The 26,670-nt window shown below is 38.3% G+C and overlaps 4 protein-coding genes and 1 pseudogene across 4 annotated transcripts; all 5 read left to right on the top strand.

Moving 5' to 3' along the window:
- Positions 1-2,205: 2,205 nt before the first annotated feature.
- LOC138606245 (transcription factor HES-4-like) lies at positions 2,206-3,271 on the top strand. Its single transcript, XM_069678704.1, has 2 exons — positions 2,206-2,328; positions 2,442-3,271. Exons 1-2 carry the CDS (start codon positions 2,206-2,208, stop codon positions 2,772-2,774), a joined length of 456 nt encoding a protein of 151 aa, XP_069534805.1. The 3' UTR covers positions 2,775-3,271.
- A 3,804-nt stretch (positions 3,272-7,075) lies between these two features.
- On the top strand, positions 7,076-7,734 carry LOC138605966 (transcription factor HES-5-like). Its single transcript, XM_069678428.1, has 2 exons — positions 7,076-7,198; positions 7,312-7,734. The coding sequence occupies exons 1-2, from the start codon at positions 7,076-7,078 to the stop codon at positions 7,732-7,734; spliced, it is 546 nt and encodes a 181-aa protein (XP_069534529.1).
- Positions 7,735-11,583: 3,849 nt separating this feature from the next.
- On the top strand, positions 11,584-12,152 carry LOC138606313 (transcription factor HES-4-like). Its single transcript, XM_069678780.1, has 2 exons — positions 11,584-11,706; positions 11,820-12,152. Exons 1-2 carry the CDS (start codon positions 11,584-11,586, stop codon positions 12,150-12,152), a joined length of 456 nt encoding a protein of 151 aa, XP_069534881.1.
- Positions 12,153-16,165: 4,013 nt separating this feature from the next.
- On the top strand, positions 16,166-16,848 carry LOC138606014 (transcription factor HES-5-like; annotated as a pseudogene).
- Positions 16,849-21,536: 4,688 nt separating this feature from the next.
- On the top strand, positions 21,537-22,062 carry LOC138606174 (transcription factor HES-5-like). Its single transcript, XM_069678638.1, has 2 exons — positions 21,537-21,616; positions 21,730-22,062. Exons 1-2 carry the CDS (start codon positions 21,554-21,556, stop codon positions 22,060-22,062), a joined length of 396 nt encoding a protein of 131 aa, XP_069534739.1. The 5' UTR covers positions 21,537-21,553.
- Positions 22,063-26,670: the final 4,608 nt, after the last annotated feature.

The raw sequence follows: 26,670 nt of genomic DNA, 5'->3' as shown, positions 1-26,670 counted from the left end.
ACAGGAATCTCCTATGTTACAATAAAGGCTATATTTCGTTGTTCTACAACATCAATATAATCCAGCTTTAAAAGGCAGTAAACCTAAAAATAAAAAGCCAATGCACACCATTTCATACACCAACTGGCTAAATAACACATTGAAATTAATATACCACTAAGCCTTAAAAATACTGAGACAAAATCCAAACAATAGTAAAGTTACTCAATAAATTGCAAAACGAAATCAAGCAACAACCTATTTAGAAAAATAAGACACAACAAATTGCAAAATTGCATGCAACTTAAAAAGAACAACCTGATGTGACAATATATTAGGCCAACAGTAATGACCGGAAAGATTTAGTGTACATTAAATGTTACTTACCACTGAAACTTGAAGGGAACAGTGATTCTTGTAAAATGTATCAGGATCAAATCTTTTAAATTAAATTGAAGTTTCTCTCAGAGGCATTACTGAACGCTTGCTGTCTTCACTTTGTTAGGTGTGGTCCATCATCGATGTTCAGTGAAAATGTTCAAAAATTCTGTTAATAGTAATGATTGAAAAACTACAAGATTTAAAATTTGTACCAGTTGCTGTTTTTGTTTTTGCCATTTATACAATCGGAGAGGAAAACACCTTTTTAGATAGATTTGCTTTAGGTTATTTATCCAAAATCAACAGTGTGACTGTAGAAGTTCCAACAGAGAGAAGTAGATCTAGTCATTTGAGGAGAGATGATATATGGGTTATTACTTTTTAAGGGGCCTGACCCTCTTGCCTTGGCAATACACACTGCTTGTGCACAGGATCCTCCATTTGTAAAAGGGCACATGCCAAGTCTCTGCTAATGGACGGAGTGTGGGAAAGCTCTGGAGAGGGTATGAGGGACTCACATCCCACCAGCAGCCAAGTAATTCTCCAAAGGGATTTGGCACACTTCAGGAAACAGCTGCCCCCCACAGAAAACCTCCCTCCCTCATAGATGAAATTAAAATCCAGGTATGTAATGAAGAATGTTCATTACTGAAGGTTGAAATACTTTGAAGAAGGTTGTATAGTTTATGACAAATTCTTATGCCAAAAATTAAAGTTTTACAAACTGTCAGATCCAGCCAATAGCGTGCTTTCCCTCCAGATGGTTGGTGATGTCAGCCTCTCTTTCTATGACAACACAGACAGCATCTGCCACCGAAATGCCTTTGTGGATCAATGACCACACCATACAGGGAGTCAGTGTGGGAAAGTGCGCTCAACTTGTTACTCACACCGACTACAAGGCACGTGTCAAATAACTGCTGCATCTGGACAGCAGCATGATTATTGTTTTTGGGTTTATTTCGGTATCATTTATGGGAATTATAGAGTTTAAATAATCATGATATGTTCACAAAGTCTTATATTTCTGATAAAAAAAGAATCATGGAATTAAGCTTTACATTAAAAGAAAATATTCCACTTAATTGTCATTTAAAATAGAGAGCTTCCTGAAAGCACTGGACAAAAATTATTTATGGTTGCTATACATGTTGTACGTAAATTCCAGTGATAACGATATTAATCAAAATGGAATCAAGGAAATAATTCAGAATAAATGACAGCAATGGAACTTGCTCAACTTCATTTTTTGGCATGAAAAAATATTGACACTTATCGAAGGCTGACATAAAAATAAAATAATTTGGCCAAAAAATATGTATGTATATGTATAATATATGAAAGTAATGAATTTCTTTTTACTCCAGGAGCCATTGAGTCTTGTAATCCTAAAGAAAATAAGAGAATAATTAAAAAGAAACTACTATGCCATTTATAGCATCACAAGATTTAGTAAATAAAACAAAAACTTTTCACTGATGATTTAGGTTACACTGAAGTCACACAGTATTTTTTTACCAGAGATGCAAAGTCAGTCTCCCACGTGTGTGATGGGATGATGCAAGTGTGCTCAGTCAAAGTCATTGATCTCAGCATCAGGCAGCAGATCTGCTCTCTCTACAGGGTCACCACTTTCCCAGAATCACACAGAGCTCTGTGACTGTCTCTTCATCGCCCCCCAGTCCTCCACCTGTTCCCCTGAGATCTAACCATTGTCCCCCAGGCAATAAGAGCGTGTTGCCTTATTGTTTCAACAAGCTCTCTGATTGGCTGAGACTGTGAGAAAGTCCAGCCAGACCCAAACCCACACATTCATATGGAGATGTGGGAGTATAAATAGGAGGGATGAAGCCAGCAGAGATCAGATTCTCTCTACAGAGACCTCTACAGCACAGAGATCCAGACATGGCACCTACAATCACAGCAGCAATGACCAACTCTCAGGAGCACCTGACTCTGACCCACAAGGTAAATTGAAGATCCAAGAAAATGATGTTTCTATTATAATAGAGACTGTCCTTTTTCATTCCAAAACTCATTCAAGAATGAATTACTAATGACGTTTGTTCCTCTTCCTGCAGCTCAGAAAGCCTCTGGTGGAGAAGTTACGCAGAGAGCGAATCAACAGCAGCATTGAGCAGCTCAAGTCTCTCCTGGGTCCAGAGTTCCTCAAACAGCAGCCAGACTCCAAGCTGGAGAAAGCAGACATCCTGGAGATGACAGTTTGTGTCCTGAGACGACTGCAGCAGCAGAGTCACCAGCAGAGAAGACTGCTGAACCACTTCAACAAGCTGCAGTCTTCCTCTGATAAGGACCTGAGAGAGGCTGACTTCTCTCCTCTGAGCTCCACAGTCCAGACCAGCATCACCAAAGAGAAGAGTCCAGTCAACAGCGCCCCCTGGAGGCCGTGGTAGACACCTACAGACTGGAGTTACTACCAGACAAACTGAGACGACCACATTGGTCAAAGATTGTTGGACTGAATTCTAAGAAATTTGATTGACTTCTGTTTGTACAGAAGACTGACTTTTTATGCTTGTGTTTTTCATTTCCTAAGGAAATGTCAGAAACATTTTCTTTCAAGTTAAGAAAGACAATATCTTGTCATGCATGTTGTATGATCCACTTCTGATTGCTTCAGCAATTATTATATCACTGTACTTAATGTACAGTTTGTATATGCTACGGTTACATTTGTAGTCTTTTATTATAATTGATCATACTGATCAAAAACCTTGACAGGTCCTTTTCGTGACATATTGTCATAATGGACTTTATTTTAATATCAGAGTTTTCAAAACTGATCTGCTGTAAGATCTAAATGCTTATCCTTTCTTTTAAAGGTTTTATCAATGTCACACTTTTCTTGTGATACTTTAATGTCTCACTGCACATCATGTGTAAGGACAATATGGGGATATTTATTACCTCTTGACACATTTGATGATCTTTAATTGATCAAAAATTGTAATTGTTCATTTTATGGACATTTTGTCATCATAGACTTTTCATTACTTTATGTGATTGTTAAAAATGATCGGTTTTAAGATTAATACGTTTATCCTTTTATTGTAAAAGGTTTGTTTAATATCACACTGTCACAATTTTCCAGTGACAATGTCATTTATTAAGAACAATGTGATCTGTTGTAAGGTCAAAGTTTGAGTTGTTTTCTTTGTTATTGAGTACTGTGTCCTCAAATATTGTAAATCTTTGTCTTTTATAAAGACAGCTGTTCCTTTACTCTCTGAGTACTGTGTGTCTTGTAGAAATCTACAAGTTGTCGTTGTGATGTGTCATCACCTCCAGAAGGAGCTTTCATACGTGGCTCTTCATTTCATTAAAAACACTGCAAACTGCAACTTTTGTGTTCTGATGTCATTTTGTGTCATACCTCTTTCTTAAAATGAAACTGAAACTTTCTGCTCATATTTTCATATTGAATTAATTGATCACTAATTAAATAATTGACAAAATCAAGATGATTGAAAGCACACAGTAATTGATTATCCCTAAAATACTCGTTTAGAAGATAAAATAAGCATAATAATGTTCTTTAATTAAGATTTCTGCTGAAGAGGAATGATAAATATTACATGACTTTATTAAATTGAAGTTAGTAAAGTCATCAAATTTAATGGGAAAAATGTAGCCTACATTGCAAAGAGATATTTACTTCTCCAATATTTTGGTGTTACTATCAGTTTTGGGTGTTTTAGTATAAAAAAGTTTAGGTTAACTATGTCCGTCTTTAAAGAGGTCAGTCACCAACTCTAATGTGATGCATAATAAGGCACACTTCTATTGTTCCTCCAGTGAAAGCAGTGAAAGGACTGAGTGTGGGAAAGCAGAGGAAACTCACTCACAGCCCTGTGGGACAATAGATCCAGACCTGTGACCTGAAGAGAAAGAGATTAAAAGGGAGATCAGCTTTCAAAACTGGAACTTACTTTATATCAAACATCTGGTTGTTTTTGCTCCTCTGATATAAATCAGCTTGAACATCTTTTTACAATCTTGTCATTTTATCTATCTTTATCACAGTGTTCATTCAGTTACACTTTGTAGGTCGACCTGTTAACACTGATTCAATTACACTAATCTCCTATATTACAATGAAGGCTATGTTTCTCAGTACTATCGCCTTAATATACTCCAGCTTTGAATCCACAAAGCTGAAATAGAAAGCCAGTGCACATATTTCTTAAACTAAGTGGCTTAACACAGAGAAAAATATTAAACAAGGTCATAAAGGAAACTGAGAGAAAATCAAAACAAAAGCAAAATTACTGAATAACCTACAAAACATATTCAAGCACCAACATACTTAGGAAAATAAGTATGTGAAGTACTCTGCAAATACCTGTTTGCAATGTAAACTAACTCATCTAATGTGACAACATATGAGGGCAACAGCAATGAAAAAGTTAAGTGAAAGTTCAATGTGAACGTTACTTACCACTGAAACTTGAAGAGACCAGGGTCGCTTGTTAAATGTCTCAGGATAACATCCTCTTAGTTAGGTTTTAGTTTCTCTCAGAGGTCTTGTTGTGCATGAGCACACTTCAGTTTGTCAGGCTTGAAGGCTTGATCCATCATCAATCGTTTGTGAGAATGAGAGAAGCAGACAAACTGCACCTGACCAAAGTTAGCCATTTACCTTTCTATAGAAGTGATGCCTTTGCTGCCACTTACATGCGTCAGCCTTTAAGTTTCTGCTTTACGTTTTTGGCCTCCCTCATACTAGGGTAACTCCTATATCCCGGCTTTGAACAGCAGACAGTTCAACTAAAGTACTGTTCACAGTTCATGTGCTAAGAGAGCCTCATAGATGACTTAATAGATAGACTTAAAATAGGCTTTAGATTTTTTTTCCAAAAATTACCAGGATGGTTCATGGAGTCGGTCATAGGCAGGCAGGAGGTTCAATCTTTAGGGGCTAGAGCAGCTTTTCTGACTAACTACAACTTACTGATGTTGGCTTTAAAACGGTAGCCTCTAGCCCTTAACCGTTGAGGTGTCTGCTGATGATACATTTCGTTACCCGTTATTTTTGCCCTGTCCTCGAATATCTCCTTAGGTATGACACTGGGTGGCATTAATTAGCTATCTTATTTTTAGAGTGACAGGGCTTATAAGGCATCTACTTCCTGTCACATTAATTATGACCTGATTGGACGAAATCACTTAATTATAGGTTGCGCCCTGATGTTCAGACCCCTGGTCCAAACACAAATTTGACATTTAAGCATTTTAAAATCGGTAATTTATGATTTAATCATCTTAAATGTGAAGTAATTCATTTTAATTTTCACTTTTTCAATTTTTACATGTATGGGTTATTACTTTACAAGGGGCCTCAACCTCTGCCCCTTTGTGTCACACACGACTAGTGCACAGGATCCTGAAAAAGTCCATTTGTAAAAGGGCACATGTCCATTTTGTCCTAATGGACAGAGTGTGGGAAAGCTCTGGAGAACATAGTTATGTGTAAATGGCATTCCTCCAACCACGACTAAGTAATTCTCCAAAGGGATTTGGCACACTTCAGGAAACAGCTGCCCCCAAAGGAAACCTCACACCTTAATGTGAATAGATCATATTCACTCAGTTTAACACCAAGTAGTCAAATTCATTTGTGATTGGAGGTTAAAAGTGAATGAAAATGGTTGGACATTAGAAATATGAGATACATTTTTTTTTTGTTCAACTTTATGGCAAATTCTTTGCTAAAAACTTCAAATATTAAAGAATGTCAGAACCAGCCAATGGCGTGCTTTCCCTCCAGATGGTTGGTGATGTCAGCCTCTCTTTCTATGACAACACACAGCCAGCATCTGCCACCGAAGTCCCTTTGTGGATCAATGACCACACCATACAGGGAGTCAGTGTGGGAAAGTGCGCTCAACTTGTTACTCACACCGACTACAAGGCACGTGTCAAATAACTGCTGCATCTGGACAACAGCCTAATTATTGTTTTTGGGGGTTTTTTTTGTCTCATTCATGGGAATTATAGAGTTTAAAGAATTCTAAAATGTTCACAAAGTCATATATTTCTGATAAAGCAAGATTCAGGAAATCAAGTTTTAAATTAAAACTAAATATGCCACTAAAGTTTTCTTTACAATAGAGATGTAACATGCTTAATGTTAGTTTTGGCTTAATAAAATGTGTTGAAGTAAAAATTATTAATTCAAGATCTTAAATTAGTCGTTGCTCTACATGTACATACATTTATTAATAACATTATTAATCCTAATGAAAATAAGAAAATAATTCAAAAGAAACTACTATGCTATTTATAGCATCACAAGATTTAGTAAAAAAAACAAAAAACTTTTCACTGATGATTTAGGTTACACTGAAGTCACACAGTACTTTTTTACCAGAGATGCAAAGTCAGTCTCCCACGTGTGTGATTGGATGATGCAAGTGTGCTCAGTCAAAGTCATTGATCTCAGCATCAGGCAGCAGATCTGCTCTCTCTACAGGGTCACCACTTTCCCAGAATCACACACAGCTCTGTGACTGTCTCTTCATCGCCCCCCAGTCCTCCACCTGTTCCCCTGAGATCTAACCATTGTCCCCAGGGCAATAAGAGCGTGTTGCCTTATTGTCTCAACAAGCTCTCTGATTGGCTGAGACTGTGAGAAAGTCCAGCCAGACCCAAACCCACACATTCATATGGAGATGTGGGACTATAAATAGGAGGGATGAAGCCAGCAGAGATCAGATTCTCTCTACAGAGACCTCTACAGCACAGAGATCCAGACATGGCACCTACAATCACTGCAGCAATCACCAACTCTCAGGAGCACCTGACTCTGACCCACAAGGTAAATTGAAGATCCAAGAAAATGATGTTTCTATTATAATAGAGATTGTCCTTTTTCATTCCAAAACTCATTCAAGAATAAATTACTAATGACGTTTGTTCTTCTTCCTGCAGCTCAGAAAGCCTCTGGTGGAGAAGTTACGCAGAGAGCGAATCAACAGCAGCATTGAGCAGCTCAAGTCTCTCCTGGGTCCAGAGTTCCTCAAACAGCAGCCAGACTCCAAGCTGGAGAAAGCAGACATCCTGGAGATGACAGTTTTTGTCCTGAGACGACTGCAGCAGCGGACTCAAGCTGTTGACTCAGCAGCCGTCCATCAGGGCTACTCCAGGTGTGTCCAAGAGGCGACACACTTCCTGTCCAGGGAGCAGGTGAACACACAGTCCCAGAGAAGACTGCTGAACCACTTCAACAAGCTGCAGTCTTCCTCTGACAAGGACCTGAGAGAGGCTGACTTCTCTCCTCTGAGCTCCACAGTCCAGACCAGCATCACCAAAGAGAACAGTCCAGTCAACAGCGCCCCCTGGAGGCCGTGGTAGACACCTACAGACTGGAGTTACTACCAGACAAACTGAGACGACCACATTGGTCAAACATTGCTGGACTAAATTCCTAGAAATTTTATGATGGCAGCATTTGTTTAAAATAAGAAAATTGAAAATCTTGTCATGCATATTGCATGAACTAAATCTGATTGCTTCAGCAATTATTGTTATACATTGCTGTACTTAATGTATAGTTTGTATATGCTACGGTTACATTTGTAATCTTTTATTATTATTGATCATACTGATCAAAAACCTTGACAGGTCCTTTTCGTGACATATTGTCATCATGGACTTCACTTCATTTTATTCTCATTTTATTGAAAACTGATCTGCTGTCAGATCTAAATGCTTATCCTTTCTTTTAAAGGTTTTATCAATGTCGCACTTTTCTTGTGACACTTTAATGTCTCACTGCACATCATGTGTAAGGACAATATGGGGATATTTATTACCTCTTGACAAATTTGATGATCTTTCATTGATCAAAACTTTTAATTGTTCATTTTATGGACATTTTGTCATCATAGACTTTTCATTACTTTATGTGATTGTTAAAAATGATCTGTTTTAAGATTAATACGTTTATCCTTTTATTGTAAAAGGTTTGTTTAATGTCACACTGTCACAATTTTCCAGTGACAATGTCATTTATTAAGAACAATGTGATCTGTTGTGAGGTCAAAGTTGGAGTTGTTTTCTCTGTTATTGAGTACTGTGTCCTCAAATATTGTAAATCTTTGTCTTTTATAAAGACAGCTGTTCCTTTACTCTCTGAGTACTGTGTGTCTTGTAGAAATCTACAAGTTGTCGTTGTGATGTGTCATCACCTCTGTCAGGAGCTTCAGAATTTTTGCAGCTCATTGTTGAATAAAAACACTGCAAACTGTAAAATATTTGTCATTTTGTGTCATACCTCTTAAGATAAACAGAAACTCTCTGTTCTCATCTTTATATTGAATTAATTGATACAAGTATCATTCATCAAAAGAGTGAAAAAAATCAAGATATTTGAAAGCACACACAGTAATTGATCATCCCTAACATACTAGTTTAGAAGAAACTAAGCATAATAATGTTGTTTAATTGAGATTATTGCTGAATATGTTTGATGAATATTACGTCACTTTATTTACTTGAACCGAAGTCGTGAAACCAAATGGTTAAAATGTACATTGCACAGAGGCATTTACTTAGTAATATGTTGGTATAACTGTCAATTTTTGATGTTGCAGTATATGAAGTTTAGGCATAAGTTAAGGTTAACCATATTCCTCGTTAATCAGGTCAGTCATTAACTCTAATGTGATGCATAATAAGGCACACTTCTATTGCTCCTCCAGTGAAAGCAGTGAAAGGACTGAGTGTGGGAAAGCAGAGGAAACTCACTCACAGCCCTGTGGGACAATAGATTCCGACCTTTGACCTGAAGAGACAGAGATTAAAAGGGAGATCAGCTTTCAAAACTACAATTTGCTGTACATCATAGATCTGGCTGTAACTGTTGCGGTTATATAGATCAGCTTGAACATCTTTTAAAAAGGTTGTCATTTCTTTCTAGGCAGAGCCAATATCTTTAGCACATTGTTATGTAAGTTACCCGATGTAAGTTGACCTCTTAAGAGATAGGAATCTCCTATATTACAATAAAGGCTATATTTCGTTGTTCTACAACATCAATATACTCCAGCTTTAAAAGGCAGTAAACCTAAAAATAAAAAGCCAATGCACACCATTTCATACACCAACTGGCTAATTAACACATTGAAATTAATATACCCATAAGCCTTAAAAATACAGAGAGAAAATCCAAACAATAGCAAAGTTACTCAATAAATTGCACAACGAGATCAAGCAACAACCTATTTAGAAAAATTAGACACAACAGATTGCAAAATTGCATGCAACTTAAAAAGAACAACCTGATGTGACAATATATTAGGCCAATAGTAATGACAGGAAAGATTTAGTGTACATTAAATGTTACTTACCACTGAAACTTGAAGGGAAAAGGGATTCTTGTAAAATGTATCAGGATCAAATCTTTTAAATTAAATTGAAGTTTCTCTCAGAGGCATTACTGAACGCTTGCTGTCTTCACTTTGTTAGGTGTGGTCCATCATCGATGTTCAGTGAAAATGTTCAAAAATTCTGTTAATAGTAATGATTGAAAAACTATAAGATTTAAAATTTGTACCAGTTGCTGTTTTTGTTTTTGCCATTTATACAATCGGAGAGGAAAACACCTTTTTAGATAGATTTGCTTTAGGTTATTTATCCAAAAATCAACAGTGTGACTGTAGAAGTTCCAACAGAGAGAAGTAGATCTAGTCATTTGAGGAGAGATGATATATGGGTTATTACTTTTTAAGGGGCCTGACCCTCTTCCCTTGGCAATACACACTGCTTGTGCACAGGATCCTCCATTTGTAAAAGGGCACATGCCTAGTCTCTGCTAATGGACGGAGTGTGGGAAAGCTCTGGAGAGGGTATGAGGGACTCACATCCCACCAGCAGCCAAGTAATCCTCTAAAGGGATTTGGCACACTTCAGGAAACAGCTGTCCCCCACAGAAAACCTCCCTCCCTCATAGATGAAATTAAGATCCAGGTATGTAATGAAGAATGTTCATGACTGAAGGTTGAAATACTCTGAAGACGGTTGTATACTTAATGACAAATTCTTATGCCAAAAATTAAAGTTTTACAAACTGTCAGATCCAGCCAATAGCGTGCTTTCCCTCCAGATGGTTGGTGATGTCAGCCTCTCTTTCTATGACAACACAGACAGCATCTGCCACAAAAGTGCCTTTGTGGATCAATGACCACACCATACAGGGAGTCAGTGTGGGAAAGTGCGCTCAACTTGTTACTCACACCGACTACAAGGCACGTGTCAAATAACTGCTGCATCTGGACAGCAGCATGATTATTGTTTTTGGGTTTATTTTAGGTATCATTTATAGGAATTATAGAGTCTAAATAATCATGACATGTTCAAATAGTCTTATATTTCTGATTTTAAAAAAATCATGGAATTAAGCTTTACATTAAAAGAAAATATTCCACCAAATTGTCATTTAAAAAACAGAGCTTCTTGAAAGAACTTGACAAAAATGATTTATGGTTGCTATACATGTTGTACGTAAATTCCAGTGATAACGATATTAATCAAAATGGAATCAAGGAAATAATTCAGAATAAATGACAGCGATGGAACTTGCTTAACTTCATTTTTTGGCATGAAAAAATATAGACCCTTATCGAAGGCTAACATAAAAATAAAATAATTTGGCCAAAAAATATGAATGTATATGTATAATATATGAAAGTAATGAATTTCTATTTACTCTAGGAGTAATTGAGTCTTGTAATCCTAATGAAAATGAGAGAATAATTCAAAAGAAACTACTATGCTATTTATAGCATCACAAGATTGAGTAAAACAAAAAAACTTTTCACTGATGATTTAGGTTACACTGAAGTCACACAGTATTTTTTTACCAGAGATGCAAAGTCAGTCTCCCACGTGTGTGATGGGATGATGCAAGTGTGCTCAGTCAAAGTCATTGATCTCAGCATCAGGCAGCAGATCTGCTCTCTCTACAGGGTCACCACTTTCCCAGAATCACACAGAGCTCTGTGACTGTCTCTTCATCACCCCCCCAGTCCTCCACCTGTTCCCCTGAGATCTAACCATTGTCCCCCAGGCAATAAGAGCGTGTTGCCGCTACACATGCCTTATTGTCTCAACAAGCTCTCTGATTGGCTGAGACTGTGAGAAAGTCCAGCCAGACCCAAACCCACACATTCATATGGAGATGCTGGACTATAAATAGGAGGGATGAAGCCAGCAGAGATCAGATTCTCTCTACAGAGACCTCTACAGCACAGAGATCCAGACATGGCACCTACAATCACTGCAGCAATCACCAACTCTCAGGAACACCTGACTCTGACCCACAAGGTAAATTGAAGATCCAAGAAAATTAGGTTTCTATTATAATAGAGATTGTCCTTTTTCATTCCAAAACTCATTCAAGAATAAATTACTAATGATCTTTGTTCTTCTTTCTGCAGCTCAGAAAGCCTCTGGTGGAGAAGTTACGCAGAGAGCGAATCAACAGCAGCATTGAGCAGCTCAAGTCTCTCCTGGGTCCAGAGTTCCTCAAACAGCAGCCAGACTCCAAGCTGGAGAAAGCAGACATCCTGGAGATGACAGTTTGTGTCCTGACACGACTGCAGCAGCAGAGTCACCAGCAGAGAAGACTGCTGAACCACTTCAACAAGCTGCAGTCTTCCTCTGATAAGGACCTGAGAGAGGCTGACTTCTCTCCTCTGAGCTCCACAGTCCAGACCAGCATCACCAAAGAGAACAGTCCAGTCAACAGCGCCCCCTGGAGGCCGTGGTAGACACCTACAGACTGGAGTTACTACCAGACAAACTGAGACGACCACATTGGTCAAAGATTGTTGGACTGAATTCTAAGAAATTTGATTGACTTCTGTTTGTACAGAAGACTGACTTTTTATGCTTGTGTTTTTCATTTCCTAAGGAAATGTCAGAAACATTTTCTTTTAAGTTAAGAAAGACAATATCTTGTCATGCATGTTGTATGATCCACTTCTGATTGCTTCAGCAATTATTATATCACTGTACGTTATGTACAGTTTGTATATGCTACGGTTACATTTGTAATCTTTCATTATTATTGATCATACTGATCAAAAACCTTGACAGGTCCTTTTCGTGACATATTGTCATAATGGACTTTATTTTAATATCAGAGTTTTCAAAACTGATCTGCTGTCAGATCTAAATGCTTATCCTTTCTTTTATCAATGTCACACTTTTCTTGTGACACTTTAATGTCTCATTGCACATCATGTGTATGGACAATATGGGGATATTTATTACCTCTTGACAAATTTGATGATCTTTAATTGTTCAAAAATTGTAATTGTTCATTTTATGGACATTTTGTCATCATAGACTTTTCATTACTTTATGTGATTGTTAAAAATGATCTGTTTTAAGATTAATACGTTTATCCTTTTATTGGAAAAGGTTTGTTTAATGTCACACTGTCACAATTTTCCAGTGACAATGTCATTTATTAAGAACAATGTGATCTGTTGTAAGGTCAAAGTTGGAGTTGTTTTCTTTGTTATTGAGTACTGTGTCCTCAAATATTGTAAATCTTTGTCTTTTATAAAGACAGCTGTTCCTTTACTCTCTGAGTACTGTGTGTCTTGTAGAAATCTACAAGTTGTCGTTGTGATGTGTCATCACCTCTAGAAGCTTTCATACGTGGCTCTTCATTTCATTAAAAACACTGCAAACTGCAACTTTTGTGTTCTGATGTCATTTTGTGTCATACCTCTTTCTTAAAATGAAACTGAAACTTTCTGCTCATATTTTCATATTGAATTAATTGATCAAAGTAATTAAATGATTGACAAAATCAAGATGATTGAAAGCACACACAGTAATTGAGATGCATAATAAGGCACACTTCTATTGTTCCTCCAGTGAAAGCAGTGAAAGGACTGAGTGTGGGAAAGCAGAGGAAACTCACTCACAGCCCTGTGGGACAATAGATCCAGACCTGTGACCTGAAGAGAAAGAGATTAAAAGCGAGATCAGCTTCCAAAACTGGAACTTACTTTATATCAAACATCTGGTTGTTTTTGCTCCTCTGATATAAATCAGCTTGAACATCTTTTTACAATCTTGTCATTTTATCTATCTTTATCACAGTGTTCATTCAGTTACACTTTGTAGGTCGACCTGTTAACACTGATTCAATTACACTAAGCTCCTATATTACAATGAAGGCTATGTTTCTCAGTACTATCGCCTTAATATACTCCAGCTTTGAACCCCAAAAGCTGAAATAGAAAGCCAGTGCACATATTTCTTAAACTAACTGGCTTAACACAGAGAAAAATATTAAACGAGATCATAAAGGACCGTGACAGAAAATCAAAACAAAAGTAAAACTACTCAATAACATACAAAACATATTCAAGCACCAACATACTTAGGAAAATAAGTATGTGAAGTACACTGCAAATACCTGTGTGCAATGTAAACTAACTCATCTAATGTGACAACATATGAGGGCAACAGCAATGAAAAAGTTAAGTGTTAGTTCAATGTGAACGTTACTTACCACTGAAACTTGAAGAGACCAGGGTCGCTTGTTAAATGTCTCAGGATAACATCCTCTTAGTTAGGTTTTAGTTTCTCTCAGAGGTCTTGTTGTGCATGTGCAGACTTCAGTTTGTCAGGCTTGAAGGCTTGATCCATCATCAATCGTTAGTGAGAATGAGAGAAGCAGACAAACTGCACTTGACTAAAGTTATTTACCTTTCTAAAGAAGTGATGCCTTTGCTGCCACTTACATGCGTCAGCCTTTAAGTTTCTGCTTTACGTTTTTCGCCTCCCTCATACTAGTGTAACTCCTATATCCCGGCTTTGAACAGCAGACAGTTCAACTAAAGTACTGTACACAGTTCATGTGCTAAGAGAGCCTCATAGATGACTTAAGAGATAGGCTTAAAATAGGCTTTAGATTATTAATCCAAAAATTACCAGGATGGTTCATGGAGTCGGTCATAGACAGGCAGGAGGTTCAATCTTTAGGGGCTAGAGCAGCTTTTCTGACTAACTACAACTTACCGACGTTGGCTTTAAAACGGTAGCTTCTAGCCGTTAACCGTTGAGGTGTCTGCTGAGGATACATTTCGTTACCCGTTATTTTTGCCCTGTCCTCTAATATCTCCTTAGGTATGACACTGGGTGGCATTAATTAGCTATCTTATTTTTAGAGTGACAGGGCATATAAGGCATCTACTTCCTGTCACATTAATTATGACCTGATTGGACAAAATCACTTAATTATAGGTTGCGCCCTGATGTTCAGACCCCTGGTCCAAACACAAATTTGACATTTAAGCATTTTAAAATCGGTAATTTATGATTTAATCATCTTAAATGTGAAGTATATCATTTTAATTTTCACTTTTTCAATTTTTACATATATGGGTTATTACTTTATAAGGGGCCTCAACCTCTGCCCCTTTGTGTCACACACGACTAGTGCACAGGATCCTGAAAAAGTCAATTTGTAAACGAGCACATGTCCATTTTGTACTAATGGACAGAGTGTGGGAAAGCTCTGGAGAACATAGTTATGTGTAAATGGCATTCCTCCAACCACGACTAAGTAATTCTCCAAAGGGATTTGGCACACTTCAGGAAACAGCTGCCCCCAAAGGAAACCTCCCACCTTAATGTGAATAGATCATATTCACTCAGTTTAACACCAAGTAGTCAAATTCATTTGTGATTGGAGGTTAAAAGTGAATGAAAATGGTTGGACATTAGAAATATGAGATACATTTTTTTTTTGTTCAACTTCATGGCAAATTCTTTGCTAAAAACTTCAAATATTTAAGAATGTCAGAACCAGCCAATGGCGTGCTTTCCCTCCAGATGGTTGGTGATGTCAGCCTCTCTTTCTATGACAACACACAGCCAGCATCTGCCACCAAAGTCCCTTTGTGGATCAATGACCACACCATACAGGGAGTCAGTGTGGGAAAGTGCGCTCAACTTGTTACTCACACCGACGACAAGGCACGTGTCAAATAACTGCTGCATCTGGACAGCAGCATGATTATTGTTTTTGGGTTTCTTTTTGGTCTCATTAATAGTAATCACACAGTTTTAATAATCTTATAGTGTTCACAAAGTCATATATTTCTGATAAAGCAAGATTCAGGAAATCAAGTTTTAAATTAAAACTAAATATGCCACTAAAGTTCTCTTTACAATAGAGATGTTACATGCTTAATGTTAGTTTTGGCTTAATAAAATGTTTTGAAGTAAAATTATTAATTCAAGATCTTAAATTAGTCGTTGCTCTACATGTACATACATTTATTAATAACATTATTAATCCTAATGAAAATAAGAAAATAATTCAAAAGAAACTACTATGCTATTTATAGCATCACAAGATTTAGTAAAAAAAACAAAAACTTTTCACTGATGATTTAGGTTACACTGAAGTCACACAGTACTTTTTTACCAGAGATGCAAAGTCAGTCTCCCACGTGTGTGATGGGATGATGCAAGTGCGCTCAGTCAAAGTCATTGATCTCAGCATCAGGCAGCAGATCTGCTCTCTCTACAGGGTCACCACTTTCCCAGAATCACACAGAGCTCTGTGACTGTCTCTTCATCACCCCCCAGTCCTCCACCTGTTCCCCTGAGATCTAACCATTGTCCCCCAGGCAATAAGAGCGTGTTGCCTTATTGTCTCAACAAGCTCTCTGATTGGCTGAGACTGTGAGAAACTCCAGCCAGACCCAAACCCACACATTCATATGGAGATGCTGGACTATAAATAGGAGGGATGAAGCCAGCAGAGATCAGATTCTCTCTACAGAGACCTCTACAGCACAGAGATCCAGACATGGCACCTACAATCACAGCAGCAATCACCAACTCTCAGGAGCACCTGACTCTGACCCACAAGGTAAATTGAAGATCCAACAAATTATCTTTGATTAGAGATTGTCCTTTTTCATTCCAAAACTCATTCAAGAATAAATTACTAATGACGTTTGTTCTTCTTCCTGCAGCTCAGAAAGCCTCTGGTGGAGAAGTTACGCAGAGAGCGAATCAACAGCAGCATTGAGCAGCTCAAGTCTCTCCTGGGTCCAGAGTTCCTCAAACAGCAGCCAGACTCCAAGCTGGAGAAAGCAGACATCCTGGAGATGACAGTTTGTGTCCTGAGACGACTGCAGTAGCAGAGTCAAGCTGTGGGCTCAGCAGCCGTCCATCAGGGCTACTCCAGGTGTGTCAAAGAGGCGACACACTTCCTGTCCAGGGAGCAGGTGAACACACAGTCCCAGAGAAGACTGCTGAACCACTTCAACAAGCTGCAGTTTTCCTCTGATAAGGACCTGAGAGAGGCTGACTTCTCTCCTCTGAGCTCCACAGTCCAGACCAGCATCACCAAAGAGAAGAGTCCAGTCAACAGCGCCCCCTGGAGGCCGTGGTAGACACCTACAGACTGGAGTTACTACCAGACAAACTGAGACGACCACGTTGGTCAAAGATTGTTGGACTGAATTCTAAGAAATTTGATTGACTTCTGTTTGTACAGAAGACTGACTTTTTATGCTTGTGTTTTTCATTTCCTAAGGAAATGTCAGAAACATTTTCTTTTAAGTTAAGAAAGACAATATCTTGTCATGCATGTTGTATGATCCTTGCTTCAGCAATTATTATATCACTGTACGTTATGTACAGTTTGTATATGCTACGGTTACATTTGTAATCTTTCATTATTATTGATCATACTGATCAAAAACCTTGACAGGTCCTTTTCGTGACATATTGTCATAATGGACTTTATTTTAATCTCAGAGTTTTCAAAACTGATCTGCTGTAAGATCTAAATGCTTATCCTTTCTTTTAAAGGTTTTATCAATGTCACACTTTTCTTGTGTTACTTTAATGTCTCATTGCACATCACGTGTAAGGACAATATGGGGATATTTATTACCTATTGACCAATTTGATGACCTTTAATTGATCAAAAATTGTAATTGTTCATTTTATGGACATTTTGTTATCATAGACTTTTCATTACTTTATGTGATTGTTAAAAATGATCTGTTTTAAGATTAATACGTTTATCCTTTTCTTGTAAAAGGTTTGTTTAATGTCACACTGTCACAATTTTCCAGTGACAATGTCATTTATTAAGAACAATGTGATCTGTTGTAAGGTCAAAGTTTGAGTTGTTTTCTTTGTTATTGAGTACTGTGTCCTCAAATATTGTAAACCTTTGTCTTTTATAAAGACAGCTGTTCCTTTACTCTCTGAGTACTGTGTGTCTTGTAGAAATCTACAAGTTGTCGTTGTGATGTGTCATCACCTCTGTCAGGAGCTTTCATACGTGGCTCTTCATTTCATTAAAAACACTGCAAACTGCAACTTTTGTGTTCTGATGTCATTTTGTGTCATATCTCTTTCTTAAAATGAAACTGAAACTTTCTGCTCATATTTTCATATTGAATTAATTGATCAAAGTAATTAAATGATTGACAAAATCAAGATGATTGAAAGCACACACAGTAATTGATTATCCCTAAAGTACTCGTGTAGAAGATAAAATAAGCATAATAATGTTCTTTAATTAAGATTTCTGCTGAAGAGGAATGATAAATATTACATGACTTTATTAACTTGAAGTTAGTAAAGTCATCAAATTAAATGGGAAAAATGTAGCCTACATTGCAAAGAGATAATTACTTCTCCAATATTTTGGTGTTACTATCAGTTTTGGGTGTTTTAGTATAAAAAAGTTAAGGTTAACTATGTCCGTCTTTAAAGAGGTCAGTCACCAACTCTAATGTGATGCATAATAAGGCACACTTCTATTGTTCCTCCAGTGAAAGCAGTGAAAGGACTGAGTGTGGGAAAGCAGAGGAAACTCACTCACAGCGCTGTGGGACAATAGATCCAGACCTGTGACCTGAAGAGAAAGAGATTAAAAAGGAGATCAGCTTCCAAAACTGGAACTTACTTTATGTCAAACATCTGGTTGTTTTTGCTCCCTCAGAGAAAATCAAAACAAAAGTAAAATTACTGAATAACCTACAAAACATATTCAAGCATCAACATACTTAAAAAATAAGTATGTGAAGTACTCGGCAAATACTTGTTTGCAATGTAAACCAATTCATCTAATGTGACAAGATATGAGGGCAACAGTAATGAAAAAGTTAAGTGTTAGTTCAATGTGAACGTTACTTACCACTGAAACCTGAAGGGTGCAGGGTCGCTTGTTAAATGTCTGAGGATAACATCCTTTCAGTTCGGTTTAAGTTTCTCTGAGAGGCGTTTTTGTCCATGTGCAGACTTCAGATTGTTAGGCTTGAAGGCTTGATCGATCATCAATCGTTAGTGAGAATGTTTGTTAAATCGATAAACGGTAACAGTTGAAAACGGTCGTCAAATAAAAGCTAATCATAGTGGTTTGGACATTTGCATAATCAGAGAGGAAAGAATGCACTTTTTGATAGATTTACTTTAGATTGTTTACCCACAAACACCTGTAAGATAGTGAGAGTCCCAGCAGAGAGAAGCAGACAAACTGCACCTGACCAAAGTTAGCCATTTAGCTTTCTATAGAAGTGATGCCTTTGCTGCCACTTACATGTGTCAGCCTTTAAGTTTCTGCTTTATGTTTTTGGCCTCCCTCATACTAGTGTAACTCCTATATTTCAGCTTCGAACAGCAGACAGTTCAACCAAACTACTGTACACAGTTCATGTGCTAAGAGAGCCTCATAGGTGAATGCAGCAATTGCCTATAACCGACTTTAAGGGCTAACAAGGTGTAACATTCGGCTGCTAAATAACGTACACAACTACAACAAGCACTAATATAATTTACAATATGAAGGAATATAGTTTTTACACAAGTTCTGTACAGTTACTGTACAATTAGCTACATTCATTATTCATCACCATGGAAAGCAAATATTTAACAGACGTCTCAGATGCTTGTGTGCTATGTAAACAAATTAATCCAGCTAGCTAATGTTGCAACATAGAAGTATCTACTGGTTAAAAAAGAAGCCACTAACTCACCGCTGAAACTTGGAGGGATGTCGGTAGTTAACTGATGGTCAGCGGCTGTACAGTTGCTTGGCGTCCGTTTGGTTCAGTGAAATTGTCTGTCAATGTAACGGTTAAAACGAGTTGAGGTTAAAATCTCGGTTCTTCTTCTTTTTGTTTAAAAAGACAGGTTCAAGTTTTAAACGACGTTAAATATGCTTTAGATTTCTAATCCAAAAATTACCAGGATGGTTTATGGAGTCGGACATAGACAGGCGGGAGGTCCAGTCTTTTGGGGATGCAGGCTGTTCTGACCAACTACACCTGACGTTAGCTTTTAGTCGTTAGCTTTGAGCCGTTAGCCGTTAGCCGTTAACCGTTGAGGTGTCCGCTTGGGGGCCGCTGAGGATAAATTTCGTTACCTGTTATGTGACACTAGGTGGCATTCCTACTACTGATACACAATGAAAGTCACAAGAAGATTGAAAAAATATTTCCTGAATGTTAATAACTGACCATAATTAGCTATCCTATTTTTAGCGTGACAGGGTACGTAATTTGTCTACTTCTACATGAATTATGACCTGAGTGGACAAAATCACTTAATTATAGGTTCCGCCCTGATGTTCAGACCCCAAACCCGAACACACGTTTGACATTAAAGCATTTAATGGTTTTTAATTTAAAATGTAATCATCTTAAATTTGAAGTAATTAATTTAAAATTTTCACTTTTATCACTTCTTTATTCACCTACTTTATAAGGGGCCTCACCCTCTGCCACTTTACATCACACACTGATATGGCACAGGATCCTCAAAAAGCCCATTTGTAAAAGGGCACATGCCTATTTTGTGTGGGAAAGCTCTGGAGAACATTCCTCCCACCAGCAGCTATTCTCCAAAGGGATTTGGCACACTTCAGGAAACAGCTGCCCCCAAAGGAAACCTCCCACCTTAATGTCAATAGATTATATTCACTCAGTTTAACCTTCAGTAGTAAAAACTTTTCATAACTGGTAGTTGTTATTGTATGCAAATGGTTGGACATTAGAAATATGAGATAAAAAATGTTGGATTTTTTTTCAACTCTATGGCAAATTCTTTGCTAAAAATTCAAATATCATAGACTGTCAGACCCAGCCAATGACGTGCTTTCCCTCCAGAGGGTTGGTGATGTCAGCCTCTCTTTCTATGACAACACACAGCCAGCATCTGCCACCCAAGTCCCTTTGTGGATCAATGACCACACCATACAGGGAGCCAGTGTGGGAAAGTGCGCTCAACTTGTTACTCACACCGACTACAAGGCACGTGTCAAATAACCGCTGCATCTGGACAGCAGCATGATTATTGTTTTTGGGTTTCTTTTTTGTCTCATTCATGGGAATTATAGAGTTTAAAGAATTCTAAAATGTTCACAAAGTCCTATATTTCTAATGAAAAAAAATCATGAAATTAAGTTTTATATTGAAATGATATATTCAACTAAATTATCATTTAAAATGTTTTGATTTAAGCAATTTTTTTTTGGTTGCTGTACATGTATATAAATTCCATTGATAACAATATGATTCATGATGGAATTAGGGAAATAATTGAGAATGGATGACATGAATGGAACTTGCTTAACTCTAATTTGTGGCATAAAAAATAAATATAGACATTTATTGAAAGCTGAAATAATAATACAAACATTTAACCAAAAAAATATGTACATGTATATGTATAATATATGTAAGTAATACATTTCTTTTCACTCTAGAAGCAGTTGACAGTCATTCTCCCACGTGTGTGATGGGATGATGAGCGTGTGCTCAGTCAAAGTCATTGATCTCAGCATCAGGCAGCAGATCTGCTCTCTCTACAGGGTCACCACTTTCCCAGAATCACACAGAGCTCTGCGAGTGTCTTTTAATCGCCCCCAGTCCTCCACCTGTTCCCTTGAGATCTAACCATTGTCCCCCAGGCAATAAGAGCATTGAGCGTGTTGCCGCTTCACATGCCTTATTGTCTCAACAAGCTCTCTGATTGGCTGAGACTGTGAGAAACTCCAGCCAGACCCAAACCCACACATTCATATGGAGATGTGGGACTATAAATAGGAGGGATGAAGCCAGCAGACATCAGATTCTCTCTACAGAGACCTCTACAGCACAGAGATCCAGACATGGCACCTACAATCACTGCAGCAATCACCAACTCTCAGGAGCACCTGACTCTGACCCACAAGGTAAATTGAAGATCCAAGAAAATGATGTTTCTATTATAATAGAGATTGTCCTTTTTCATTCCAAAACTCATTCAAGAATAAATTACTAATGACGTTTGTTCTTCTTCCTGCAGCTCAGAAAGCCTCTGGTGGAGAAGTTACGCAGAGAGCGAATCAACAGCAGCATTGAGCAGCTCAAGTCTCTCCTGGGTCCAGAGTTCCTCAAACAGCAGCCAGACTCCAAGCTGGAGAAAGCAGACATCCTGGAGATGACAGTTTGTGTCCTGACACGACTGCAGCAGCAGAGTCACCAGCAGAGAAGACTGCTGAACCACTTCAACAAGCTGCAGTCTTCCTCTGATAAGGACCTGAGAGAGGCTGACTTCTCTCCTCTGAGCTCCACAGTCCAGACCAGCATCACCGAAGAGAAGAGTCCAGTCAACAGCGCCCCCTGGAGGCCGTGGTAGACACCTACAGACTGGAGTTACTACCAGACAAACTGAGATGACCACATTGGTCAAAGATTGTTGGACTGAATTCTAAGAAACTTTATAGACTTCTGTTTGTGCAGAAGGCTTCATGTTTTTCATTTCCTAAGGAAATGTCAGTAACAGTTTCTTTCAAATTGAAAGAGAACATCGTATCATGCATGTTGTGTGATCCACTGATTGATTCTGCAATCATACAGCTCACTGTACTTGTACAGTCATTACTGAAATGATCTTTAATCTCTGTGATTTGTCAAAACTGATCTTTTGTGAGATCTAAATGTTTATCCTTTTTTCTGAAAGGTTTTCTTAATATCACAATTTTTCTGTGATACTTGTGATTCACTGCCTGTCATGTATTCATATTACATAATGTAGTAGTGATACTTCTTTCCTTTTCATTAGTAATGATCAATTTGGTCAAAAATCTTATCTGTCCTTTTTAAGGACAAGTTTATAATGGACTCTCACTTCATGTGATCATTGATAACTGATCTGTTTTAGGATCAATGTGTTTCTCCTTTTATTCTTAAAGGTTTCCTTAATTTCACTCTGTCACATTGTTCCAGTGACTCTCTTGTGCTCAGCAGTCATTAACCTGCTGTCATCACTCTGTGATAAGAACCTTCTGATCTGTTTTAAGGTCACTGTTTGATTTGCTTTTGTTTGTTTCAAGCAAATTATGTGTTTGTTGAAAATGATTGTTAATGAGCAGGTTGTGAACTTTTCTCAGTTTTGTTTTGTCTTTTATAAAGACAACCTTTCCTTCACTGAGTTCTCTGCACCTTGAAGAAACATGCTCATCTTCATCCAGAGCTCTTATACTTGATGTGGCTCATTGTGCCCGTTTGAATAAACAAACACTAACTGCTGAAAACATGAGCTCTTATGCCATTTTGTCTTTCTGCCTTTGATAACTTTGATGACTCCAGAGAAGATATAGAAGTTCTCACCTGCATATCACTCAATTGCACTTAAAAAAGCATTCCTTATAATGGTAAATAAAATATCCTTACAAGGACTTAGCTCACTCACTTACAAGTATTTGTTAGACTAGTAGATTAGTGTGTCAATAAACCACCATGAAGCCAATGCTAAGAGAGTGTCAAGCATGTATATTGTTTTCATTAACACCAAAGAGAAGGAGAGAGATGTCAAAGAAAGAGTCAGTATATACACACATGTATTCATATCTGCTTGAACCAAGGGTCTAATGCTGAAGTATCCTAATTACATGTAGCACCATCTCATTAACTGTTCGGCGTCAGGCCCTCTGCTTCAGTCATACTGTGAGGTGTTTGACTAATTAATCTGTGAGCCGCTTGCAGACTTCACAATGTTACTGAGAAGTGATGGTGCGTCTGGGTGTCCTGGTTCAACTCCTACAGTCAGAGGTTACCTTGCATGAAATTAAAGTTTAGGAGATGCTTTGATTGCAAATTAATTTATCAATGTTTTCACACTTTTCTTTATTACAGTGATGTGAATCTACATCCAATTTTCTTTTGACTTCTGTGTCATGAACCGGGGACCAAGAATGAAGGACTCAACAGCAAATTCAGACCAGTGGACAGATTTCAAAATGATTTACTTCCAGGCAGAGGTTCGGTACACAAAAGGCAGTCAAAATCAGGCAAAGGTATCCAAAAAGCGTAAGGCAAAAAGGCAAGGCAAAAAGGCAAAACAGGGTCAGAGTCAGAGGTCATACACAAGAGCTAGGAACAAAATGCTGGTACGCAACACAAGGGTACAAACGAACTGGCAACGAGACAGGGGGTAAAATACATGAAGTAATGAGGGTGATGAGACGCAGCTGGGAGAACACAATCAGGAGCAGGTGAGCACACGACAGGGGAGGGGCAGGACACAGACCTGAAACAGAGTGATTTCAAAATAAAACAGGAAGTACAAGACAAGACACATGAGGAAAAAAGAAAAGAAAACTTAACCTAACTGGCAGGCATGACATTCTGAATATCATGAAACATGTAGGAGGCAGGTATCGGTGCAGTCTTTGATCCATGTCTGACTTAAATATTATTTTTGTTCCAAATGAAAACAAGTAAATGAAATGGAGCGACCCCTGCAAGCTATAGTTCAGGCAGGCAACTCGAGCTGCACTGATTTCACACTCAGCATGCGTCATTCTCCACAATCACTTGACACTTGCTCCCAATGTGGCGCTCTGTTTAAGCTGAATAGATCTCCGGTCTCTCCCTCTGTTCTTTCATCGCCACCGCTGCCCTGCACCAGTACTGTGCTTATACTTTCAGCCCCACCACCAACCCAGCATCCACCTGCAGGCTGCACTCCTCAAATTTCTGCATTGAAAATAAATCTGCGAGGAGTGATGAGGTCAGAGTGGAGACGCCAAACACAAGCTGTGTTCTGCTGCTGGAATAAACATTTTAAAGTACAACAAACAGGAGTTGTCTGACTGAAATGAAGAAAACTGTTTCATTTGAAAGTCAGTCATTTTCTTGTATATGTACTTGATAGTTAATTTAATCAAATGAGTAGTTTGTTTGTTGTGTTTATGTAGTTAAAGTGTGTACAGTGTGTGTGTTTATGTGTGGTGGACTCCAGGGAATAGCCAATGCTAATACCAGGGCTATTGGGATCATAATAAAGAAAGAGAAAGGTCATGTCAGATATATTCAGCATAATAATAATCCTTATTTGCTAAAATCATAAGCAGTTTTTGCAGCATGATTACTGATAATGCATGTTTTTATCTTATTTAATCCTATTGCACGCTCTACAACAGGGCAGATAACGTTTAGTCTTCTTGTCTGTGATAAAAATCTTCCTGTTTCTGTTCATTATTCTCTTTAAACCCACGATGACAACTTACTGCAGGCTGACGTGCAATCAGGTTAAGGTGGGTTTATCTCCCCTCCATCTGTCTGTGAGTCTATCTGCAGGCTGTTTACAGGCTCAGGTTCCCCCCCCTCCTCTGGGCGCTCACAGCTCCCTGCACAGGGCTGGACGTGCCCCGGTCACACGCCCTCCTCTCTGTGTGAGGAGCTGGGAGCCGCTGCGACACACGGCTTCCCACACTTCTGTATGCAGGCCGCTCAGCTGCGCACACAATAGAAGTGTGTCTGCTCGCACAAAGCCCGGGGACTGTTCTCAGGCAGGAGCACACTGGATCACAGACAGGCCATCTGGCTGAGCTGCTGAGACACAAATTATGACTGTTGAACATTATCTTTTAGGATTTGGGTCATTTTTATTTTATAATATTGTTACTTTTTTATTTATAGAGGTACTTTAAAGTCTTGTTGCCAAGTAAAACAGCAAGAGGAGATTGTAAACTGTCCTCTCATCCCATGAAAGAAAGAAAAGGAAAGAGGCTGTATTATCTAAAGTTTTATACAGTTTTATACTTTCTAAAACTATACAGGACTTTTTCCATGTTGTTAATCTGATATTTATTATTTGCTGACGTATTTAAGACGTTAAAATGTTCATCTAAACTCAACTTAACTTTATTTATTCAGCACCTTTTGTACAAACTGCAGAAAAGTGGAGGAAACAGACTGAAAATAAGACTAAAAGTCGCAAAAACAGATCAAATATTGCAAGACTAAAAGTAGGAAAAACAGGAAGTTGAAGAGATCTGGCAAGAACACAAAATAAAAAGGATCAATGTTTATGTCGAAAAGTGTTTCGTTTTATTTTCTTCTCACGCTCTTAAATTTGTGTCATTAAAAAGTCAAATCCTGGTGGGAAAACGTTCCCGTGTCCACCTCAGGAGAAACATTTTCCCACTGACCTCTGTGATGTATGGCACACAGATAAAGCATCCCACCTGTTCTCTGTGACAGGCATTAAATTCACTCCATTGTCCCGAGATCTCAGCCTCCTGATTGGCTGAAAAGGCCGGGGCGAGCGGAGGATGAGGAGCATAAATGGAGAGCAGAGATGCAGATGTCTACACAGACCTCCTCTGAACCCTCACAGGCAACACCAGAACCTCCCGACACAAGAAACAGACCAGGAAATGTCTCTGTACGCAGACCTCACTCTTCAGGACAGCGTGAAGGAGCAGCTCTTTAGGTAAGCATCCAAACCAAATTACAAATATGTCCAATGTTGTTTAAGTCCGTAAATGTTTGAAGCTCCTTTAACTCAACTGAACAACATACTAATAAAAGTCTCTTTTTCTGCAGGTGTAAGCTCAGCATGCTGGAGAAGAAATGCAGCACGGGTCTGGAGAAGCTGAAGGCTCTGATCGGAGAGCACCTGCAGAACGGGATCCCGGTGTCAGACCTCGTGGAGAAAACAAAGTCCCTCCTCACCCTGAGGAAAGCTCTGCTGACACACAACGGCTACTCCAAATATTCCAGGGACATTTTACGACTGTTTCCGGATGCAGAGGAGGACTTGGCTCCACTCTGCTGCTAAGGATGACGAGGAATGGACTAAAAAAATCACATGAAGCTGCATGAAAGTGTTGCAGCTTCTATGATTTGGGGACAGATTTCAGCTGCTGATGTTGCTTAAAATCTGTTCATTATGGAGAAATGCCTTATTTGCATTTAGAGATTATTGAACTTTTATATTATATGGCTGAATTTTAAC

Source organism: Semicossyphus pulcher, unplaced genomic scaffold (assembly GCF_022749685.1).
Source record: "Semicossyphus pulcher isolate SPU_LCO1_2020_fin unplaced genomic scaffold, fSemPul1.0.p SCAF_3, whole genome shotgun sequence".
Taxonomy (NCBI): domain Eukaryota; kingdom Metazoa; phylum Chordata; class Actinopteri; order Labriformes; family Labridae; genus Semicossyphus; species Semicossyphus pulcher.
The sequence above is the reverse complement of the archived record's forward strand: the minus strand, read 5'-3'. Positions and strand labels throughout refer to the sequence as shown.

Coding starts and splice junctions, on each gene's coding strand:
- LOC138606245 (XM_069678704.1), top strand. CDS start 2,206: ATGAAGCCAGCAGAGATCAGATTCTCTCTACAGAGACCTCTACAGCAC. Junction 2,329..2,441: donor ACCTGACTCTGACCCACAAG/GTAAATTGAAGA, acceptor CTCTTCCTGCAG/CTCAGAAAGCCTCTGGTGGA.
- LOC138605966 (XM_069678428.1), top strand. CDS start 7,076: ATGAAGCCAGCAGAGATCAGATTCTCTCTACAGAGACCTCTACAGCAC. Junction 7,199..7,311: donor ACCTGACTCTGACCCACAAG/GTAAATTGAAGA, acceptor TTCTTCCTGCAG/CTCAGAAAGCCTCTGGTGGA.
- LOC138606313 (XM_069678780.1), top strand. CDS start 11,584: ATGAAGCCAGCAGAGATCAGATTCTCTCTACAGAGACCTCTACAGCAC. Junction 11,707..11,819: donor ACCTGACTCTGACCCACAAG/GTAAATTGAAGA, acceptor TTCTTTCTGCAG/CTCAGAAAGCCTCTGGTGGA.
- LOC138606174 (XM_069678638.1), top strand. CDS start 21,554: ATGGCACCTACAATCACTGCAGCAATCACCAACTCTCAGGAGCACCTG. Junction 21,617..21,729: donor ACCTGACTCTGACCCACAAG/GTAAATTGAAGA, acceptor TTCTTCCTGCAG/CTCAGAAAGCCTCTGGTGGA.